This window comes from Camelus dromedarius, chromosome X (assembly GCF_036321535.1).
Source record: "Camelus dromedarius isolate mCamDro1 chromosome X, mCamDro1.pat, whole genome shotgun sequence".
NCBI lineage: Eukaryota > Metazoa > Chordata > Mammalia > Artiodactyla > Camelidae > Camelus > Camelus dromedarius.
The window spans coordinates 77,622,934-77,640,761 of NC_087472.1; the positions used below are offsets into that span (position 1 = coordinate 77,622,934).

General features: G+C 46.4%; 1 protein-coding gene across 1 annotated transcript; it reads right to left on the minus strand.

The window, feature by feature from the left end:
- Positions 1–1,598: 1,598 nt before the first annotated feature.
- Positions 1,599–8,951, minus strand: GLOD5 (glyoxalase domain containing 5). The gene is made up of 4 exons (XM_010996870.3): positions 8,856–8,951; positions 5,535–5,672; positions 2,918–3,073; positions 1,599–1,916 (listed from the first exon to the last, which is right to left on the minus strand). The coding sequence occupies exons 1-4, from the start codon at positions 8,880–8,882 to the stop codon at positions 1,791–1,793; spliced, it is 447 nt and encodes a 148-aa protein (XP_010995172.1). The 5' UTR covers positions 8,883–8,951; the 3' UTR covers positions 1,599–1,790.
- Positions 8,952–17,828: the final 8,877 nt, after the last annotated feature.

Sequence of the window (17,828 nt, forward strand, 5' to 3'; positions counted from 1 at the left end):
ACAAAGCCTTTTGTGTGCTGAAACTCACATCCTTACACATCCTCTATTCCCAGCATTTTGGGGCGCCCTGGGAGTTTACTCATAGGGCATCGCTGAACTACCACCTGGAGACTGCTGGGACACCGGAGTCCCCAAGACTAGGGGCTCCCTCACCTCCAAGAGACTCTTCTACTTGCTCCTCCATCCATCTCTTACTTGCTCGGGGAAGCTGCGCGATTCCCTCTCCTCTTTGCCTGCCTCATTTGCTGGTTCCTCCTCTGTTTCAGAACTCTAAATGTCCTTGGGCCTCTTCTCTAGTTGATGTTTTCTCTTGGTGAACTCATCCAGTCTGTCTTCAAAGTATCCCTAGAATCTAACCACTTTTTATCACCCCCCCACTGCCAGCACTGGCATCGCTCGCCTGGACCACTGCTGTAGCCTCCTCCTCAGGGTTCCCCAGCTTCCACCCTCAACCCTGCTGTCTGTTTTCCTCCCAGTAGCCAAAAGGAACTGGCTAAATCCTAAGTCAGATCACAGCCCTGTTCTGCTCATGACCATCTGGCGGCTCCCGTCACTCAGAGTAAAGGCCAGAGTCCTCTCCATGGCCCACAGGGCCCTACACAGTCTGTCCCTCACCACCTCTCTGACCTCACCTCCTGCTGCTCCCCCACCACTCACTCTGCTCCGCTGCACTGGCCTTCTTGCTATTCTTCACATACACACACACCAGGCCCCTTCGTGCTTCAGGGCCTTTGCACTGGCTGTTCTCGCTGCTTGGTATGCTCTTTCTCCAGCTATCTTGGTGGCTCCCTCCCTCATCTCTTTGGGTCTGTGCACAAATGTCTCCTTCTCAGGTTTCCCCTGCCCATCCCATTACCCATTGGAAAATTGCCCCAGCGATTTTTATCTGTTTGGCGACCTTTCCATATTTTCTTTTTCTCCAAAGCACTTATCATCCTCTAACACACTTGATGTTTTCTTTGCTTAATTTTATTTCTTTTCTGTCTCCCACTAGAATGGCAGCTCCACCAACATAGATATGCTTATCTCTCCTGTTCAACACTGTCTCTCCAATGCCTGGAACAGGGCCAAGCACGCAGTAGGTGCTCAGTATACGTTTACTGGGTGACTGAATGAGTGAATGGTGGAGGGAGGGGACAGAAACAGGAAATTTGTCCTTGTCCCGCCTACTCTGTCAGGAGCTGAGCCTCAGTTGAGATGAGTCTGAACCTGCCAGATCCAAAGGTGGAAAATGCCACATTCCCTGGGGGTGAGACCAGCTAAGGCATTCCAGGAAAAAGGTAGCATCATCTGGACTGGTCCTTGAAGACCCTGTGGGAATCATAGAGACCTTGGGGTTCAGTCAAGCCTATGGGGTAGAGGAAACGGCAGGCAGCACTTGGAAGAAGTGAGGTGAAAGATAAAGGGCGAAAAAGGATGGGCTCACCAACGAGGAGATATCTGTCAAGGGCCTGGAATCCCAAGGGGATGACCCTGGATTTGGTCCTCAGAGATGTCATACCCTGGTCACTGACCCCTCAAATAGCGCAGAGACCTCACATCCTCGATGAACACCCATACAGAATGCTGAGACAATAAAAATGAAGAGCTCACATTAATTGAAAGGTTATCAATTTACTGGATGGAGGACATTCAGACTTGTTGGTCCCAAACCCACCTCAGATCCCCCAGCAGGATGTGTGCAGTGCCCAAGTCCTCAGTCCTTGAAGGCTGGGCCTGGGTGAGGGTTTGCAGGAAGGAAGGGAGAGGGCGACATCGCAGGGGACAGAGTGGAGGAGAGCCAGCCTCCATCACGAGGAGATATAGTTGGACACCTCAATCAGGTTTCTGTCAGGGTCTCGGAAGTAGATGGACATCATGGGCCCCTTTGCCCCTGTTCTGGGGACTGGACCCTCCTCAATGGGGACATCACAAGCCTGAAGTAGGAGGAGAAGATAAAAGTCATTCATCACAGTCCAGGTGTGACTGAAATGTAATTCCTTACAGTGGCCTAGAAGACCCCTGTATCTTTCTGACTTCATCTCCTACCATTCTTCCCGCCCTCATTCTGCTTCAGCAACTTACCAGCTGTATGACCTCAAGCAGAGTACCTAACCGTTCCGTACTTCAGTTTCCTCATCTGTCAAATGGGGATGATAATGTGCCTAGTATTACCTAGTAAGTGGCAGAGTCAGAATTGAAACCCAGGCAGTCTGGGACAGAGAAAGTCCATACACTTAACCCCACTTTACTTTCAAACCAGACTTTTTCACTGATATTTTCCAAAGAAGGAGTCCAGGTCAGTTTGCCCAAAATTTATTTAATACTTCAATCTGTGTTCCCCAAAAGGAGTACCAGTAACCCTTTCACATGAAATCATTTTAAGTGTTACAGGGACACTAAAGTAAGTAACAGCAAGTCAGAAATTATTCCCTCTTCAATCCTCTTTCAGTCCTTCTTATGATACCAAGAAGAAAGTCTCTGGTGGATACTAAGTCCTTGGTACCTCCTTAACCACTTGCCAAATCTTTCGGAGTATCAGGCCCAGAGTGTGTGGGTAACAGAAGTGGCTAGAATCTAATGACATTGTGATGCTTTTATAGCTGTTTGTTTTTACAGTTACTTCCCCTTTATACCAAGATATAGTGGGTTTTCATTTACTTGGTTGAACATTTTCTTTTTACATAAATACATTTTAAGTATGTGTTTATGTAAAAAGAATTTAGATATGTTTTTTTCACAAGGGTGATGGAAAGTTTTCTTTTAAAATACATTTGTTTACAGGAAAAAAACATGTCAGTAAAAATGATGAGTAAACAATTGTGTCCAGGCCTTATCTGGATGTGACGAAACCTGTTACGTCTGAAGTTTGAGTCAGGCTTCTGTTTTCACTGCATCTGCAGCAGCTTTCTCAAAAGAGGGTGGAAGTCTGACTCACCTTGAGATGCTGGACCATTTCCTCCAAAGGCACCTCTGTGATCAGACATATATCCAGGGATCCGGGGACTGGGTGAGCGGCTTTGGGTTCAAATTCCTTTCCCACTTCGTGGAGGTTAAATTTCTGGTCTCCAAAACACAATGCTTTCCGGTCCCCCTATTTAGGGAGAGAAAACAACCTAGAACTAAACCTCTAAGATGAGTGTGAGGCAAAGCACCCCCCCCACCTACCCCAACAAGATTAAAAAAAAAAAAGATAGAACAAGGCTTTGAAGAAAAACGACAGCCCGTTGACCCACCCTAGTCTCATTCCTTAGAGGCAGCTGCTTTTAACGTGTGTATGTGTTTCTTCTGGAAATTATTTCCATACCTCCAAACAATATGTTTATATGACCCATGGCAGAAACAGCCATTTGTCTACTTAATATGCATTTCTCCCCTTTACTTTTAAACACAACCCAAATTTCAGTGGGGTCTGTTGTGCGCCCAGCTTTCAAAGCATGCATCTCCCGGCCACCTAAGATGGACTGGACAGTGGGGTGTCAGCAGAGGTTGTGAGTAGTGCTTCTGGGAACCTCCCCACCCCGCCGAGCTGGCGCTTTTTGCCCACTCACTTCCTCCTTCTTCCAGCCACTGCCCGAGTCCTGACTGCCTATCTCTGGACTGGTTGTTAAATGAAAGAAAAAGAAACCCTCTGGTAGTTGAGTTTTTTCCCACATGCCTCCAAACAGTTCCTAACCGATACACCACTCTTTCTTGACTGGGCAACTTTAGACATTTTCTATCCTTTCCTTGCTATGATAAATGAGAATTGAGCTCATTCACATTACTACCCCTCCCAATAGAATTCTGTCATCATTTTTAGTTCCTCTTTCGGTTCCTTTAGAACTTTTCAATAACCCACTTGCGTCTTTACATTTTGATGGATGGCCATAGCGTCTCCTTGGCCCAACTCTCCTCTTCATCCCGCCTCCCTCTCCTGTGCCTCTCAACTTCTGCCATTTCTTTTGCCATTTTCATATTCCTTTTATATCACCATGACTGATACCACATCCATTCCATCAGAAAATGACTTTATTTCACTTGAACAGTAGTTCAGCTGAGTACAGAATTTGAGGTTATAGGTTATTTTCCCACAGCCTTATAAGTATGTTGCTTCGTTGTCTTCCTGAATCTGGTGTTGCTGATAAGAAGTCTGATGTTACCCTGTTTTTCAGTCTTTTATAGATGATACATCCACCCTCCACTCCTGAAGCTTTTAGGACCTTGTACTGGAATTTCACTGCCATATGTCCAAGTACAGGAAGCCGAGGCTACACGTGCCTCATTATCATCATTGACCCATGCAAAGCCCCTCTCTAGTTTTATTCGTGTATTTATTCTTTTTATCCCCATTCTTCATTCCTGTCCCCACCCTAGGCAACTATTATAATGTGTTGGATGGTCATCCTTTGGTCTTCATAAGCTATTGTAAAAAGTGTATAATTGTTTCATGTGTGTATGTTATAAATGGTACCTGGCTGTTGACCTGACGAGGCGCCTTCATTTTTCACTCAGCGTGATCTTTTTAAGACCTGTCCATCTTGCTGTGTATACATCCAGTCTGATGTCACATAATTCTATTTTTATGCATAGTGTTCTATGTTAGTTTTAAAAATCTTACCCTGTTTGCCATTCCATGGGCCCTTTCAATTTAAGACATCTTCAGTGTCTCTGCATCTCTCACTTTTGAATTTGTTCTGAATTCTGAAGGCTAGTATTCAGACTCTGGAAACTTCCTTTTTACCTTGAATCTCTTTTTCTTGGGACCTTTCCTTCTGATCCAAACTGGACTGATTGGTTTCTAGATATCTTTCTGGATCTTCCTCTTGGGATCCACTGTGTCCTGACTTTCATTGTCTTTCTTATCCCTTTTTTAAAAATTTATTTTGTTTATTTGGGGGGGGGGGGTAATTAGGCTTAGTTATTTATTTATGTTTTGTCTTTCTTATTCCTAGATTAATCACTTATTTTGATGTAGTGTATTCTTAAGTAATTTTCAAAGCAAGTGGGCAAAGTTTCTGGGTCTTCTTATGTGTTTAGAGTGTTTTATTCTACATTCACATTGATTAATAGTTTGGCCATAGAATGTCTAGGTTGAAATGTTTTCCCTCAGAATCTCGAAGTATTTCTTCTATTGTCTTCTGATCTCTGATTCTTGGCAAATCTGATCTCTGCATATTTCCTTTCTTTGTAGTTGAATTACTTTTCCTTTTAACCTTTCTGAAAGCTCCTAGAGGCTTTGTTTTGATTTTAATGTTCTGTAATTTCATAAGAACATAGATCTAAGTGTCAATGTGCTAGATACTCAGTTAACCCTTTCCTTATAAAGACTGGAAAGTTCTCTTGAGTTATTCTGTGATAGTTTCTTACCTTCCTTTCGCCCCATTCTCTCTCTGTAAAGGCCACTATTTGGAGTTTGGATCTCCTCCATTGAACCTTTACATTTTTCTCACGGATCTTGTGTGTGTGTGTGTGTGTGGCTTTTTTTTGTGTGTGTGGGAGTTTTAGGTTATTTTTTTAAAGTAATATTATCAAGTTTATCCCAGCTGCAGTTTGGCATTTGGGGACACGATTACCTTGAAAGTCATGACCTCCATGCCCAGGATCTTGGAATAAAACATAGTGGTGTTTTTGATGCTCCTTACTGTCATCACAATGTGGTCAAGTCTGTGGATAAGACACGGAGAAGGGCTCTGCCTGCTGTCCCTCCATGACTAAAAACAAACAGAAAAAAGTCAGAACAGACCATGCTACCACTGGTCACACCCATGTTTCACAAGAGCCCATGTGTCTGCCATGACTACTTTCCACTGTTTTCTTGGTCTTTTCCTCCTTCCAGAGGGATAAAGGAGAAGGTTAGGGGAGGTGGAGACCAAGACCAAACCCTCCCTTGTCTTCCCCAAGCTAGAATACATCTCTTCTGTAAGAAGTGACACAACACAGAGGAGGCCCAACGCCATGAATACAAGCACCCTCTTGGCCAATTTAACCCAGTCCCCTCCTTTTTCACTCCACAGTTAACGATCACAGAGGATCACAGAGGACAGGACCAAAAGGGAGCATCTCAGATGAAATAAATGTTTCTGGGCGTGTGTGCTTATAGATCAACCTTGACACCCAATGGGAGGGCACAGCTTCCCACCCCTCACCTCCTGCCTTTGGCACATCTACCAAGTCTTTCTCTTGATTTGTGTTCTTTAGTCATTTGTATACTTACATTACATCTGCTGCAGAATTAGAAGATCCCTGTGCACTGTAAATTGCGGAGTATAGTGGTTAAAAGAACAGACTCTGGAGCCAGACTGACATTTAATTACTCTCTGTGTGCCTTGGTTTCTCCTTCTGGGAAATGGGCCTGAATTTATATGTGTCTTATAGGACTGCTGTGAACAATTTTTTTAAAAGTTGTATTTTTAAGGGCTTAGAACCATGCCTGACATAGCAAGTGCTGCAAGAGTTAATGATAATGACGATGACAATGATGTCATGATCATCTTGTTTATAATTTGGACTCTCTGCACTCCCAGTTTCTACAGCCTCATCCATTGCTCTTGAACTCCAAGCCACATTGTCCTTTTGCCTGTTCCTCATGAGGGCCATCCTTGTACCTTTAGCCTTAGGGCCTTTTGCACATGCTAATATCTGTCTCCCTGATTAGCATATAAGCTTCATAAGCATAGAGATTTCTGTTTTGTTCCCCACTGTGTCCCAAACAACCAGCAGATGTTCAATAATATTTATTCAACTAATGAGTGTCTACTACAGTAATTAGGCCCAGAACCTGGCACAAAGTCTGACTTTTCTATTCCATTCTATTCTATTTTATTCTATTTCATTCCACCCTGTGCTATTTTAGTCTGTTCTATTATGTTCAATTCCGTTCAAACTATTACATTTTACCATATGTGCTGCTGAAGCGAGCACTCAAACCATTACATTTTAAACAGTTGATTTCACTGAGCCCCAGCTTTAAAAAAAAATATTGTGCTTTTCTATTTTCATGAGTGGCGGAGGCATTAGCGAAGTTGCTGACATCTGCTGTCCTCATGGATACAGAGAATCCACATGGACACAGAAGCAGTAGAATGGGAAAGTGATTGACAATTGGGCCCCACTGAAAATAAAGTCGTATGTTAAAAACATCTTATTAACCTTTCAATGTCTGTAGGGTTTATAATAGATAGCACTCCCTTTCAGTCCCAATATTGGTATTTTATATTTTTTCTCTTAATTTATTGAGAGAAAAAAATTACAAATTATTAATCTGTTCAAAGAACCAATTTTTGACATTATTTTCTCTATTGTATGTTTGCTTTCCATTTTACCAGTTTCTGCTCTTATCTTTATAACTTCCTTCTTTCCACTTTCTTAGGGTTCAGTTTGCTGTTCCTTTTCCAGATCCGTGATCTGGAAGCTGAGGTAATTGATTTTCACCTTGTCTATAGGCGTTTAGAGCTCTGGACTTCCTCTAAGCACTGCTTTAGCTGCATCCACCAACTTTGATACTTTTTGGAAATCAACTCAACCTACTCCTCCCATTATTCAATTCCGTGCCAGCTCAGATTCACTAACCCCCCCACCCCCTCCAGCTTTGCAGACGGGGAGCTCCATCCTAGCAAATTCAAGAATAAGTAGAGCTGGCTCTTCTAAGGAACAAGACCCATGTGGCTTAGAATCTAAGCTTGAGGGAGCAGGACCAGGAAGGGAGGGCAGGGCCACATCATGCAGGGTTTTCAAGGCTAGGTTAGAGAGGCTGATTTAGAAAAAGATGAACAAGTCAGCTGAAGAAAAATGCACAACCTTAAAGTTGTGAGTTACGTTTTATTCAGGGTCTTACTGAGAACTATAGCCCAGAAGGCAACCTCTCAAGACAGCTCTGAGGACCTGCTCCAAAGAGGTAAGGGAGGGGCAGGATATATAGGAGTTTTGGCTGGGGAAAAAACCCAAGTAGTCAAACATCAAAAGATTGCTGCTCATCACAAAAACAAAACAAAACCCAAAAAACCCAGACATCTCAAGTTAACGATTTTAGCACTTTTCTATGTATGGGAAGATGCAAGAGTCTGGGCTCATTGAAATTTTTCCTTAGATATGCATCTCAGCTATCTAGGGCCAGTATCCTGTTTTTCTCCATCCTGCATTCCCCCAGGGCGCACCGTTGCGGGGAGGCTGCAGTGGCTGCCAGCTGGAAGGCGGGGAGCATTCATTGTTTGCTGGAATGGCAGGCAACACTCCCCTCCCACAACCCAGACGCGGTAATCCCCTACGCTTACTGTGTGCCAAGCCCTGTTCTAAGCACTACACAAAATATAATCCATTTTATTCCTCACAACAACCCAACAGCATGTGTATATATAATATTAAATATATAAATATATATATATATATATATATATATATATATATATATATACTGAAGTGTCTACAATACAATACTCTCACACCTGCCTCCTCCACAGGGAAGGCTTATATCTTTCTACAAAGTCCTCTTCAAGGTCTCCTTCAGTGTGCCAGGGGTCCCTGGGATTCTTCTAGCAAACCTCAAGGTCAGTGCTGTGTTTCTCAGCTGCTCCCCACACCGCTCTAGCCTGAGGGCCCTGGCTTCCCCACCCCCAGCCGCCCCCCAGGAAGCAGAACAGCCAGTCCTCAGCCCAGGCCCACTCCTGCAGCATGTTGACAGCTGGTCTTGTGTTAGAGCACGGACCTCTTTCTGTGTCCCTCTGCTGCCCTCTGCTTGTCTTTGAAGGAGAAAGGAAAAGAGAGGAGGATGGGGAAAATGGATGACAGCGCTCCAGGATAGCCTGCGTAGAAGAGAAGCAGATTACCACGCCCGGCCGAAGACTCCTGCCTTGGTGCCAGGACCTGTGCCCCAGGCCCCCAGGGCCCATCCCGTTCACCTGCTTCTCCAAAGTCCTGCTCCACATCCCGCCTGGCAGCCTGGAGGGCAGATGGTGCAGCAAGGTGGGCCAAGTGTCCTTGCTCGTGGGCCTCCAGGCGACCCTCTGGCTCTGTGCCCAGAGATCAAAGGGCAGGAGTAGGAGGGCCACGGACTGAGGACGGCTGGTGCTGACAGAGGTAGGTGGTGCACATGCCAGGACTCTGACATCAAACTGGAAAGTAAAAGCTTAAGATATGTCTTAGCCAGCTCAGGCCGCCATTATATAGTACTATAGACAGGGTGGCCTAAACCACAGAAATGTATTTTCTCACAATTCTGGAGGACAGAAGTCCAAGATCAGAGTGCCAGCATGGTCAGGTTCCGGTGGCAGCTCTCTTCCTGGCTTGCAGATGGCCACCTTCTTGCCATGTGCTCACATGGTAGAAAGAAAGAACATGGTTTCTGGTGTCTTCTTACAAGGGCACTAATGCCATCATGAGGACCCCACCCTCATGACTTCATCTAACCCTAGATGAGCCGCCCAAAGCCACTCCAAATACCATCACATTGAGGGGTTAGGGCTTTTAACACATGGATTTGCGGGGTGGGCACAAACATTCAGTCCATAACGAGGTGTATATGTGTAAGGGATTACTTTGTAATGACATAGGAAAAGCCACCCATCCCAAACTACTGGGGGGAACGTTAATTCTAGGGTGTGAGGCCCCTGATCTATTTAGGGTGTGTCTCCGGAGTGCGAGATCTCTGATCTGTTTGGGACTCTGAGCTCTGGAGTCCTCCCCCTTCCCAACCTCTCTCTCACCCCATCCTCACCCTCCACTGCTGAGAGTCAGGGATCAATCATCAGCCCTATTACTGTTTGCCTTACCTTGAACTTAGCACCTCTCTCTCTTGTGGGTTACCTCTCTAGCCCCTTGGGCATGTGAGTTTCAGATTCTTATTCCTAGGCACACCCCAGATCCCTAACAGACACACAAATGCTCTGTGCTATGCATATTATTTTTATCGTATGATTTTCCTTTATAAAGAGTTACACAAATACATGAAATGGGTTTGTATTAAAAGTTCCAACAAAACATCAAATATATGGACTATACAGGTCATCCCCACCTCCACTCTCCAAAAATGATCACTGAGGTCAGTTTCTGGTGTTTCCTTCAAACACATACACACACACACACACACACACACACACACACACACAGAGTCACTAAAACCATCTCCCACCTGCTTTTCCCTGTTAACAGCGTGTCCTGTGGAAGGCACTCCCACCCCATAGGAACACACAGGTCCCACGCATTCTGTATCATGTCAGGTGGGTACTCTGTGGTATAACATAAACTCCCCAACTTTCATTTCACTCTGCAGCAGTCATCGTCTAGAAATGGACATTTATAAGGTTTTCCCAGTCATTTGCTCCTACCTGCCTGGTGCACACAGCTGTGTGTGTGTGTGTGTGTGTGTGTGTGTGTGTGTGTGTGTGTTCGAGTTAGAAGTGGAATTGCTGGGTCAAAGGGTTCTTTCATTCAGCAGACACCCAATGAGTGAGGTCTATGTGATGAGCACTGTTCTAAGTGCTGGGAAGACATCAGAGAACAAGACAGACAAACATCCCTGCCCACGTGGAGCCGACATTCCAGTTGGGGAGGAGGGTGTCCAATTTTTATTTAGATGTTTCACAAGGCCCTGGAAGCTTTCGCTGTCATCAGTGGTGCAGTCACTGGCTTCTTCTCCACTGCTGTCTGTGGGGCAGGGTCTGCAGCAGGAGGCTGGCTGCCTCAGCCTTTGCTCTCTACAAGATCTGCAGGGGCTGGAGCTGGGATGGTCTGTTTGGAGACATGGATGCGAATATGCCTGTGTGTGGTTGCGGAGGGGTATGGAAACTGAATGGTCTACTGGAGAGAGAGAGTGAGGGGAAACAGGCAAAGAAGAGACCACTTCCTGGTGTTGGAGGGAGCTAGGGACAAAGTGATCCCCAGAGGTGGCATGAGCAGCCCCTCCCAGGCCACACCCACAGAGGGTGGGCAGGAGCGGAGGTGCTGAGGAATCTAGTGTCGTCTCAGAACATACCATTGGGTCATTGTCATGTGGACACTTCTGGGGCCACATAGACGGGGTATGGCCACCATATGAGGTAGCCTACACTGGAGGTTGGACAGCCTTGGTTACTCAGACGGGGGTCTCTTTCCAGAAGTCACACACACTGGGGAGTGGACACTCCTGGAATCACACACGCTGGACGCTGCACACTCTTGGGATCACACAAAGTAGAGTGTAGACATCTCTGGGGTCAGATGGACAGGTGTGTTGACATTGTTATAGTTAAACAAACTAAGGTGTGGACGGTCCTGGGATCAGGTTTGTATGTGGACACTTCTGGGCTCACACACACTAGGAGGTGGATACTTCTGAGTCACCCAGACTGGTTAGTGGATATTTGTAGGGTTAAACATACTGGGGTGTGAACACCCCAGGGGTCAGATAGCCTGGGGTATGGACACTGCTGAGGTCACACAGACTGTAGCGTGGAACCTCTTGGGATCACTGACTGGGATGTACACATCTGGGATCAGACAGCTTAAGGTGTGGGCAACTGTGAGGACATACAGGGTGGGTGTGGACAGATGTGGGGTCGTGAAGATGGGGGTTTGGACACTCCTGGAGTCACTCAGGCTGGAGTGTGGACAGACCTGAGGTCACTCAGGCAGAGGTGCGAACACTCCAAGGTCTCCCAATGCACATACACTGAAGAGTAGACAGTCCTGAGGTCACACAGAGAGAGTTTGGGACACTCTTAAACACATTGGGGAGTGGACACTCCTGAAACCACACACGGGTGGACTGGACACTCCTTATGTCGCACAGACTGGAGTGTGAACATTCATGGTGTCCCACAGAGGAGGGGATACTCTTGGGGTTATAGTGACTGAGGTGGGGACAGTCCTATGGGCTGTGTTGTAGACACTCCTGCAATCTTGGTGAAAGCGGTATGGACATTCTTGTGGTCAAAGAAGTGATGAGCCAGCACCGCCGGGGCTGGAGATTAAGGTGTGGACACTCCCTCGGTCACACAGAGTAATTGATGGATGCTCCTTGGTATAGACTTGGGAGCAGACACTGCTGAGGTCACAGGCTGTGGTGAGGGTGGTTCAAGGGTCATATACATGGGTATTTGGACACTCATGGGCTCACACACAATGGGGAGTCAACAGTCATGGGGTCCCTCACATGGGGGGTTGAACACTCATGATCACATGGACTGGGATGTGGACATGCTGGTGTAACACAACTTGGGGAGTGGGCACACACTGGGATGAGGGTCTCGCTGGCATCACACACAGTAGTGTGCACAGTCCTGGTGTCACAGAATGGGGAGAGGATGCTCCTGGGGTCACACAGATTGGGGAAAGGATGATGCTGAAGGTGTGCGTTTGGAGACCACTGATTAAGAAGGGAAAGTTCAAATACCACCGGTTCAAGTAATTAAACAGGGAGGCCATTAGGTTGAGGCGGCTCTGATGCCTTGGTAGCCTACGTGAGCCAGAGTCAAAGCACCTATATCTGAGAAATCAAAATTTAAGAAGAACCAGTCACAAACAGCCAACTGGGTTTTCCCAAATAAGCACCCTCTTCCGCTCTAAACCAATCAAATAAGCTCGCTTTGCTTCTCCATCTGCCCTATAAAAGCCTTGCCCCAGCTCATGGTGTGGAGGGCTTCTAAACCACTTCCCAGAGCTGCCCAATTCCAGCGTTTGCTTAAATAAACTCCTGAAACATACAAATGTGCCTCAGTTTATCTTTTAACACACCTGAGCCATGCACATGACAGGCTCTAGAATATGCGCTTCACTTTTAGTCACCACGTAGGACTCACAGACTGCCTCTTTTTGTCACTGTCGGGGATGCCCGAGGAAGGGAACTGTCTATAATCTGTTGCTCGGAAGGTCTGCAGTGCCTGAGACCTGGGGCTTCTCACTTATTTTCAGAATTGGTCTTACTGTTTCTTTATCTGTGAAATGGGGATTGCTTATTTCCCACCTCCTTTTCCAAGACGTTTTGAGGATGAAGTGAGGGTCTCAAGTTAAAACTGCTTTGTAAAATAAAGCACCAGGCCTGAGACTTTTCTTAAAATTCAAAGAAGTGAGCTGGCTGCTTCAGTGGCGTGGGGCAAGGAGCTGGGAGAGTGGACACCAAGTTTGTAATCATGGATCTAACTGACCTTGAATGAGTCGCTTGCACTAGCCTCAGATTCCTGGGGATAACTACCCATCTGACAGGGCGTCGCAGTGACAGCTGGCTGTCCCCAAAAGTCATGCTTTGTCTGCCCTAATGTTGAGCTGTTGCAAAGCAGCTGCCCAGCCAGAAATTACATCTTCCACCTTCCCTTGCACCTGGGTGGGGCCATATGACCAGTCCTGCCCAATGGGCTTGAGCTAAAACCATGTGAGTCCTTAAGAAACAGTGGTGTTTCCTCCATTTGCCCATCGTCCATCCTTTGGAGGTCTCGAGCCCCAGCAGAGGGGAAAGCCACAGTGTACAAGGAGCCTGGGGTCCTCAGCCAGCACATGGAAGTCCACCTATCAACCAGAAACACCCACATTATTCTGTGATGAGAGCAAGAAACAAGCTTTTATTATTGTGTGAAACCACTGACATTGTGGGGTTGGTTTGTTACTGCAGAAGAGTTAACTTCTGACTACACATACAGTGTTGTGTGGATCGAATCCTCTGTGGAAATGGACTTTGCCAGCTGAGGAGCCCACGGACAGGGGAGCCTTCTTCCGGGAAGGTCTCCTGGCTTCAAGGAGCTGCTAGTCCTTCCTTTACAGCAGGCAGAGCTCTGGCCAGGATGAGGGGCTGGGAGGGCATTGGCACCACCCTAGCTGGACACTGGCTCCACTGAGGGGGTGGGGGAACCCTGGACATGGGACTCTGTTCTTCAGAGACCCAGAGGTGAATGAGGGGCTGGTGCTCTGTAGCTTGGCTCAGCTTTAATAATAGGTTTCAGAACTACTATATATAACATAGATAAACAGCAAGGTCCTACTGGATAGCACAGGGAACTATATTCAATACCTTATAACAGCCTATAAGAAAAAGGATATGAAAATGAATATGTGTGTGTGTATATATATATATATATATATATATATATATATATATATATGTAACTGAATCACTATGCTGTACACCAGAAATTAACACAACATTGTTAGTCAACTATACTTCAATAAAAATATTTTAAAATGACAAAAAAAAATGGGCTTCAGGGTATATCTAGAGTTGGCAGAATTCAGCCACAGCTTTCCATAGATGAATTAAAGATAGCTTTGCTTTCACTAAATGACTCCAACAGCAGATTTCTTTTTCTCCTTAGAGTGAAGGCACTTTCTGTTGAGTCGCCGAGACCCACTATGCTCCCTCCCCATCCACTGCTGGCCCCAGTGCTCCTCCTAGGACAAAGCCCCAGAAGAACTTGTGGGGCAGCAGCCAGGGTTTCCCAGACTATGCCACCTTCAGAGCCATTTGATGCTCCTATGACCCCAGGCCCACACAATATGCTGGGACAGTGCTTGCTTACAAAGTGTTATTTCTACCCTAAAGAAAATGCCTGCCTTTCCACCAGATCCAGAGTTTGTGAGAACTTGAGGGAAGGCATTTAAACCACATAGGCTCTGTAACTCAGTTTCCTTGTCCATAAAATGGACATGCTAGAACATAGCCTGGCCATCTCAGAGGGTAGTTAAGAGATTATGTGAAAAGGTTCTTTCTCGGTAAGGCATTCTCCCTGCAAGTAACAGAAAGCCCTATTAGAGTGCCTTCAAGTAAGGAGTTTATTTCCTCCCATTATCAGAAAATTTGAGATTGGCAGTCTCAAGCTCAATGATATTGTAAGCAGGGTTGAATTTTCACTTCCCCTCTTCCCTTCTTTCATCTCAACCATCTTTAAGCTTGCTTGCTTTTGTCTTCATGCTTATTGCCTTGTGGTCCCAAGATGGCTGCTGCACTTCCAGCCCTTACATCTGTATCCAATTCAGGAAAAAGGGGTCAGAACAAAGGCTTTCTCTTAATGAAACATTGTCTTTTTATTTGGGATGGACAGCCTTCGCTATAGATTATCCTGTATTGAATAAGGGATAATTCCTCATTGACCAAAATGGAATCAAATGTCCCCCTCTCCAATTTATCCAAGGGAGGCAAAATTGCTATGATTCGTTTAGATCAATCATAATCTATTCCCTTGGTCTTGTGGAGGAATTCATCCTCCTTAAGGACAGATAATCTCCATTACCATCTGAGAAGAGTCGGGATGGGATAGTAGAGAGGGAGAGAATGGGGGTGAGGACAATAGGGGAGGCAGTGGGAAGCATTTGCCATAGAACCACAGAATGGGAAGCAAGGTGAGTGCAGTTCTAGCCCTAGTTCTGCATTGGAGTTGCTGTGTGGCTTGGGTTCTGTCTCTTACCCTCTCTGGGCCTTGGTTTCTCTTCTGTACTGGAGGGAATTGAGGTCAGAGGTTTCAAAGGCCACACCATATGTTGGTAGACCTGTGGCCTTGACCTGGACATGGGGGCTGGGCTGTGGAATTCACTACGTGGCAGTGAAGGCCCACTGCATCCTTCAGTGGGGAAGGTCCAGGGACTACTAGGCTCCTGTCTCTTTCCAGCTGGCAGGGGCAAGGATCTCTCCTAGGATCAAGGCCATTTTGGTTGTCCTTGAAGATGTCACTCTGAGGGTGTACAAGGGTCTCCTGGGGCACAGCAGGGGCCCACACCTGGGTCCAATTTTCAGTTTCCAGTCTCAGCTCTGTTACTGATATCACACTGGGTGGCCTTGAACAGATCCCTGGCCCTCTCTGTGCCACAGTTTCTCCATTTGTTCAGTGGGGAGGTCAATGATGGTCTCTGCTGGACTTTACAGCCCTGAACTGCTGAGGCTGAGTGGGTTCAAGAAAGACGAAAGAGTCGATAAAAAACAACACAAAATAAAACAAGAAAAAAAGAAAGAAAGACATAAGAGAAAGGTAAGGTTTGCATGCCTAGGACCATGGGAGGCCCTTAGAGGCAGGCAATGGGGGAGTCAGGAATTGCCAGGGAAATGTGGGGAGAGCGCCTCTTATAAGAGGGGAGCTGGAGCTGCCTTCAGTGCTAACACCCTATTGCAGCTGAAGCTTTGATGTGGTTGCTGCACAGAGTCCTTGGGGGAAAGGGCAGATCCTCTGGTGGTCCTTCCAGCCTCCCTCTGTCCGCAGTTTCACTGCCAACTGCAAGCAGGTCTCAGTCAAGGCTGTTCTGATCTTGTGGCCATTAGGGTTTTTCCCTACCCCTTCTCTCCAAGTAAAACCAGAACTTTTGTGGATGGCCTGCCTCCTTTCCTTCCTTTCTTCCCTTTTTATTATTCATTGGGCACCTACTTGGTGCCAGGTGCTGGGGATGTACACAGGACCATGGCAGACCTGTTCCTGTTCTCCTGGAGCACAGAATCTGCTGGGTGAGTCTGCAGTTAAACAAGCAATTAATCTTCCTCATCAGGAGTGTTCTAAAGGGGAGCACAGATGAGGACCAACCAGAGCCAAAGAGGGTGTCTTGGTTTCCTAAGGCTGTTGTAACAAAGTACCAAAAACACGGTGGCTTAAACATCAGAAATTTATTCACTCACAGCTCTGGAGGTCAGAAGTCCTCAATCAAGGTATCAGCAAGGCAGCACTCCCTCCAGAGGCTCTAGGGGAGAACCTAGTTGTTGCTTCTTCCAGCTGCCAGTGGCTGCCAGCATTCCTTGGCTTGTGGCCCCATCAGTCCTATCTCTGCCTCCATGGTCACATTGCCACCTCCTCTGTGGGTATCTTCATGGCTTCTCCTTTACTGTCTATCTCAGATCTTCCTCAGTCTACCTCTTAAAAGGACACTTGTGGTTATATTTAGGGCCTACCAGCTAATCCAGATAATCTCCCCATCTCTGGCTCCTTCATTTAATCCCATCTGCAAGGTCCTTTTTTGCCATATAAGTGAAAATTCACAGGTTCTAGTGATTAGGAGGTGGACATCTTTTGGCGAGCTATTATTTAGCCTGTGACAGTTGGGGATGCCAGAGGGGGAGTCCACAGGGAGGTGATATCTTGGTTGAAATCTGAAGGATAAGGAGTTAAGTTACCCAAGCAGAAGAAAGGGAGACAGAATGTGCCAGTGGCACGTGCAAAGCTCTTGGAGATGAGAACCAACAATGATAACACGGGGAAACCGAGCAGTTTAGGATAGCACATCACAGGGTGATGGGCGGGTTGCAGAGGCCCAGATTAGCCCAGCCAGGCAGAGGGAAGGTGAAGAAATAGCCTGACCATGTCTTGGTGCTTCACAGGTTGTGCGGCTCCATGGTCGTGTGTAACGGACAGGCTGAGGGCTGGCCGGTGTCTGCAAGGCACAGTCCCTCATCACACCTGGGGACTTGGGCTGCCAGCCCCTACTCACTCACTCACTCACTCAGGAAGGCAGGCCTCTGGACTGGAGTTCTCCCACCAGCACAGGTCAGTGTGGACTGACAGTGGTGAAAAGCCTGGCTTCTAGAGTTGAGTGGCCTGGGCTGGGATCACAGCTCTGCCACTCACTGGCAGGATGATGATGAAAGAAATGTTCACATCTTGAGACAGATATAGGGAAGCCATTCTGGCTTATACATGAGTTAACTTGAATTTCATGCTAACTAAAATAGCCTGTTTATGGCCAATCAAATATACACTGTACATCTGCTTTAACTAGGAAAGGAAAAGGCACATTGACCAGAAGTAAAGAATGTCCATGTTAAAAAATAAAGATTAGGGGGTGAGTATAGCTCAGTGGTAGAGCACATGCTTAGCATGCATGAGGTCCTGGGTTCAACCCCTAGTACCTCCATTTAAAAATAAATAAATAAACAAACCTAATTACCCCCCCCCCAAAGTTTTAAAAAAAGATTAAATGCCCCTTTTCCTAGGACG

Bases quoted from the DNA above. Each gene is read 5' to 3' on its own strand.
- GLOD5 (XM_010996870.3), bottom strand. From the start codon at position 8,882: ATGTGGAGCAGGACTTTGGAGAAGCAG. The intron at 5,673-8,855 runs GTGAACGGGATG...GTTTGTTTTTAG, and splicing joins GCAGGACTTTGGAGAAGCAG to TCATGGAGGGACAGCAGGCA. The intron at 1,917-2,917 runs GTGAGTCAGACT...CTCCTACTTCAG, and splicing joins AAATGGTCCAGCATCTCAAG to GCTTGTGATGTCCCCATTGA.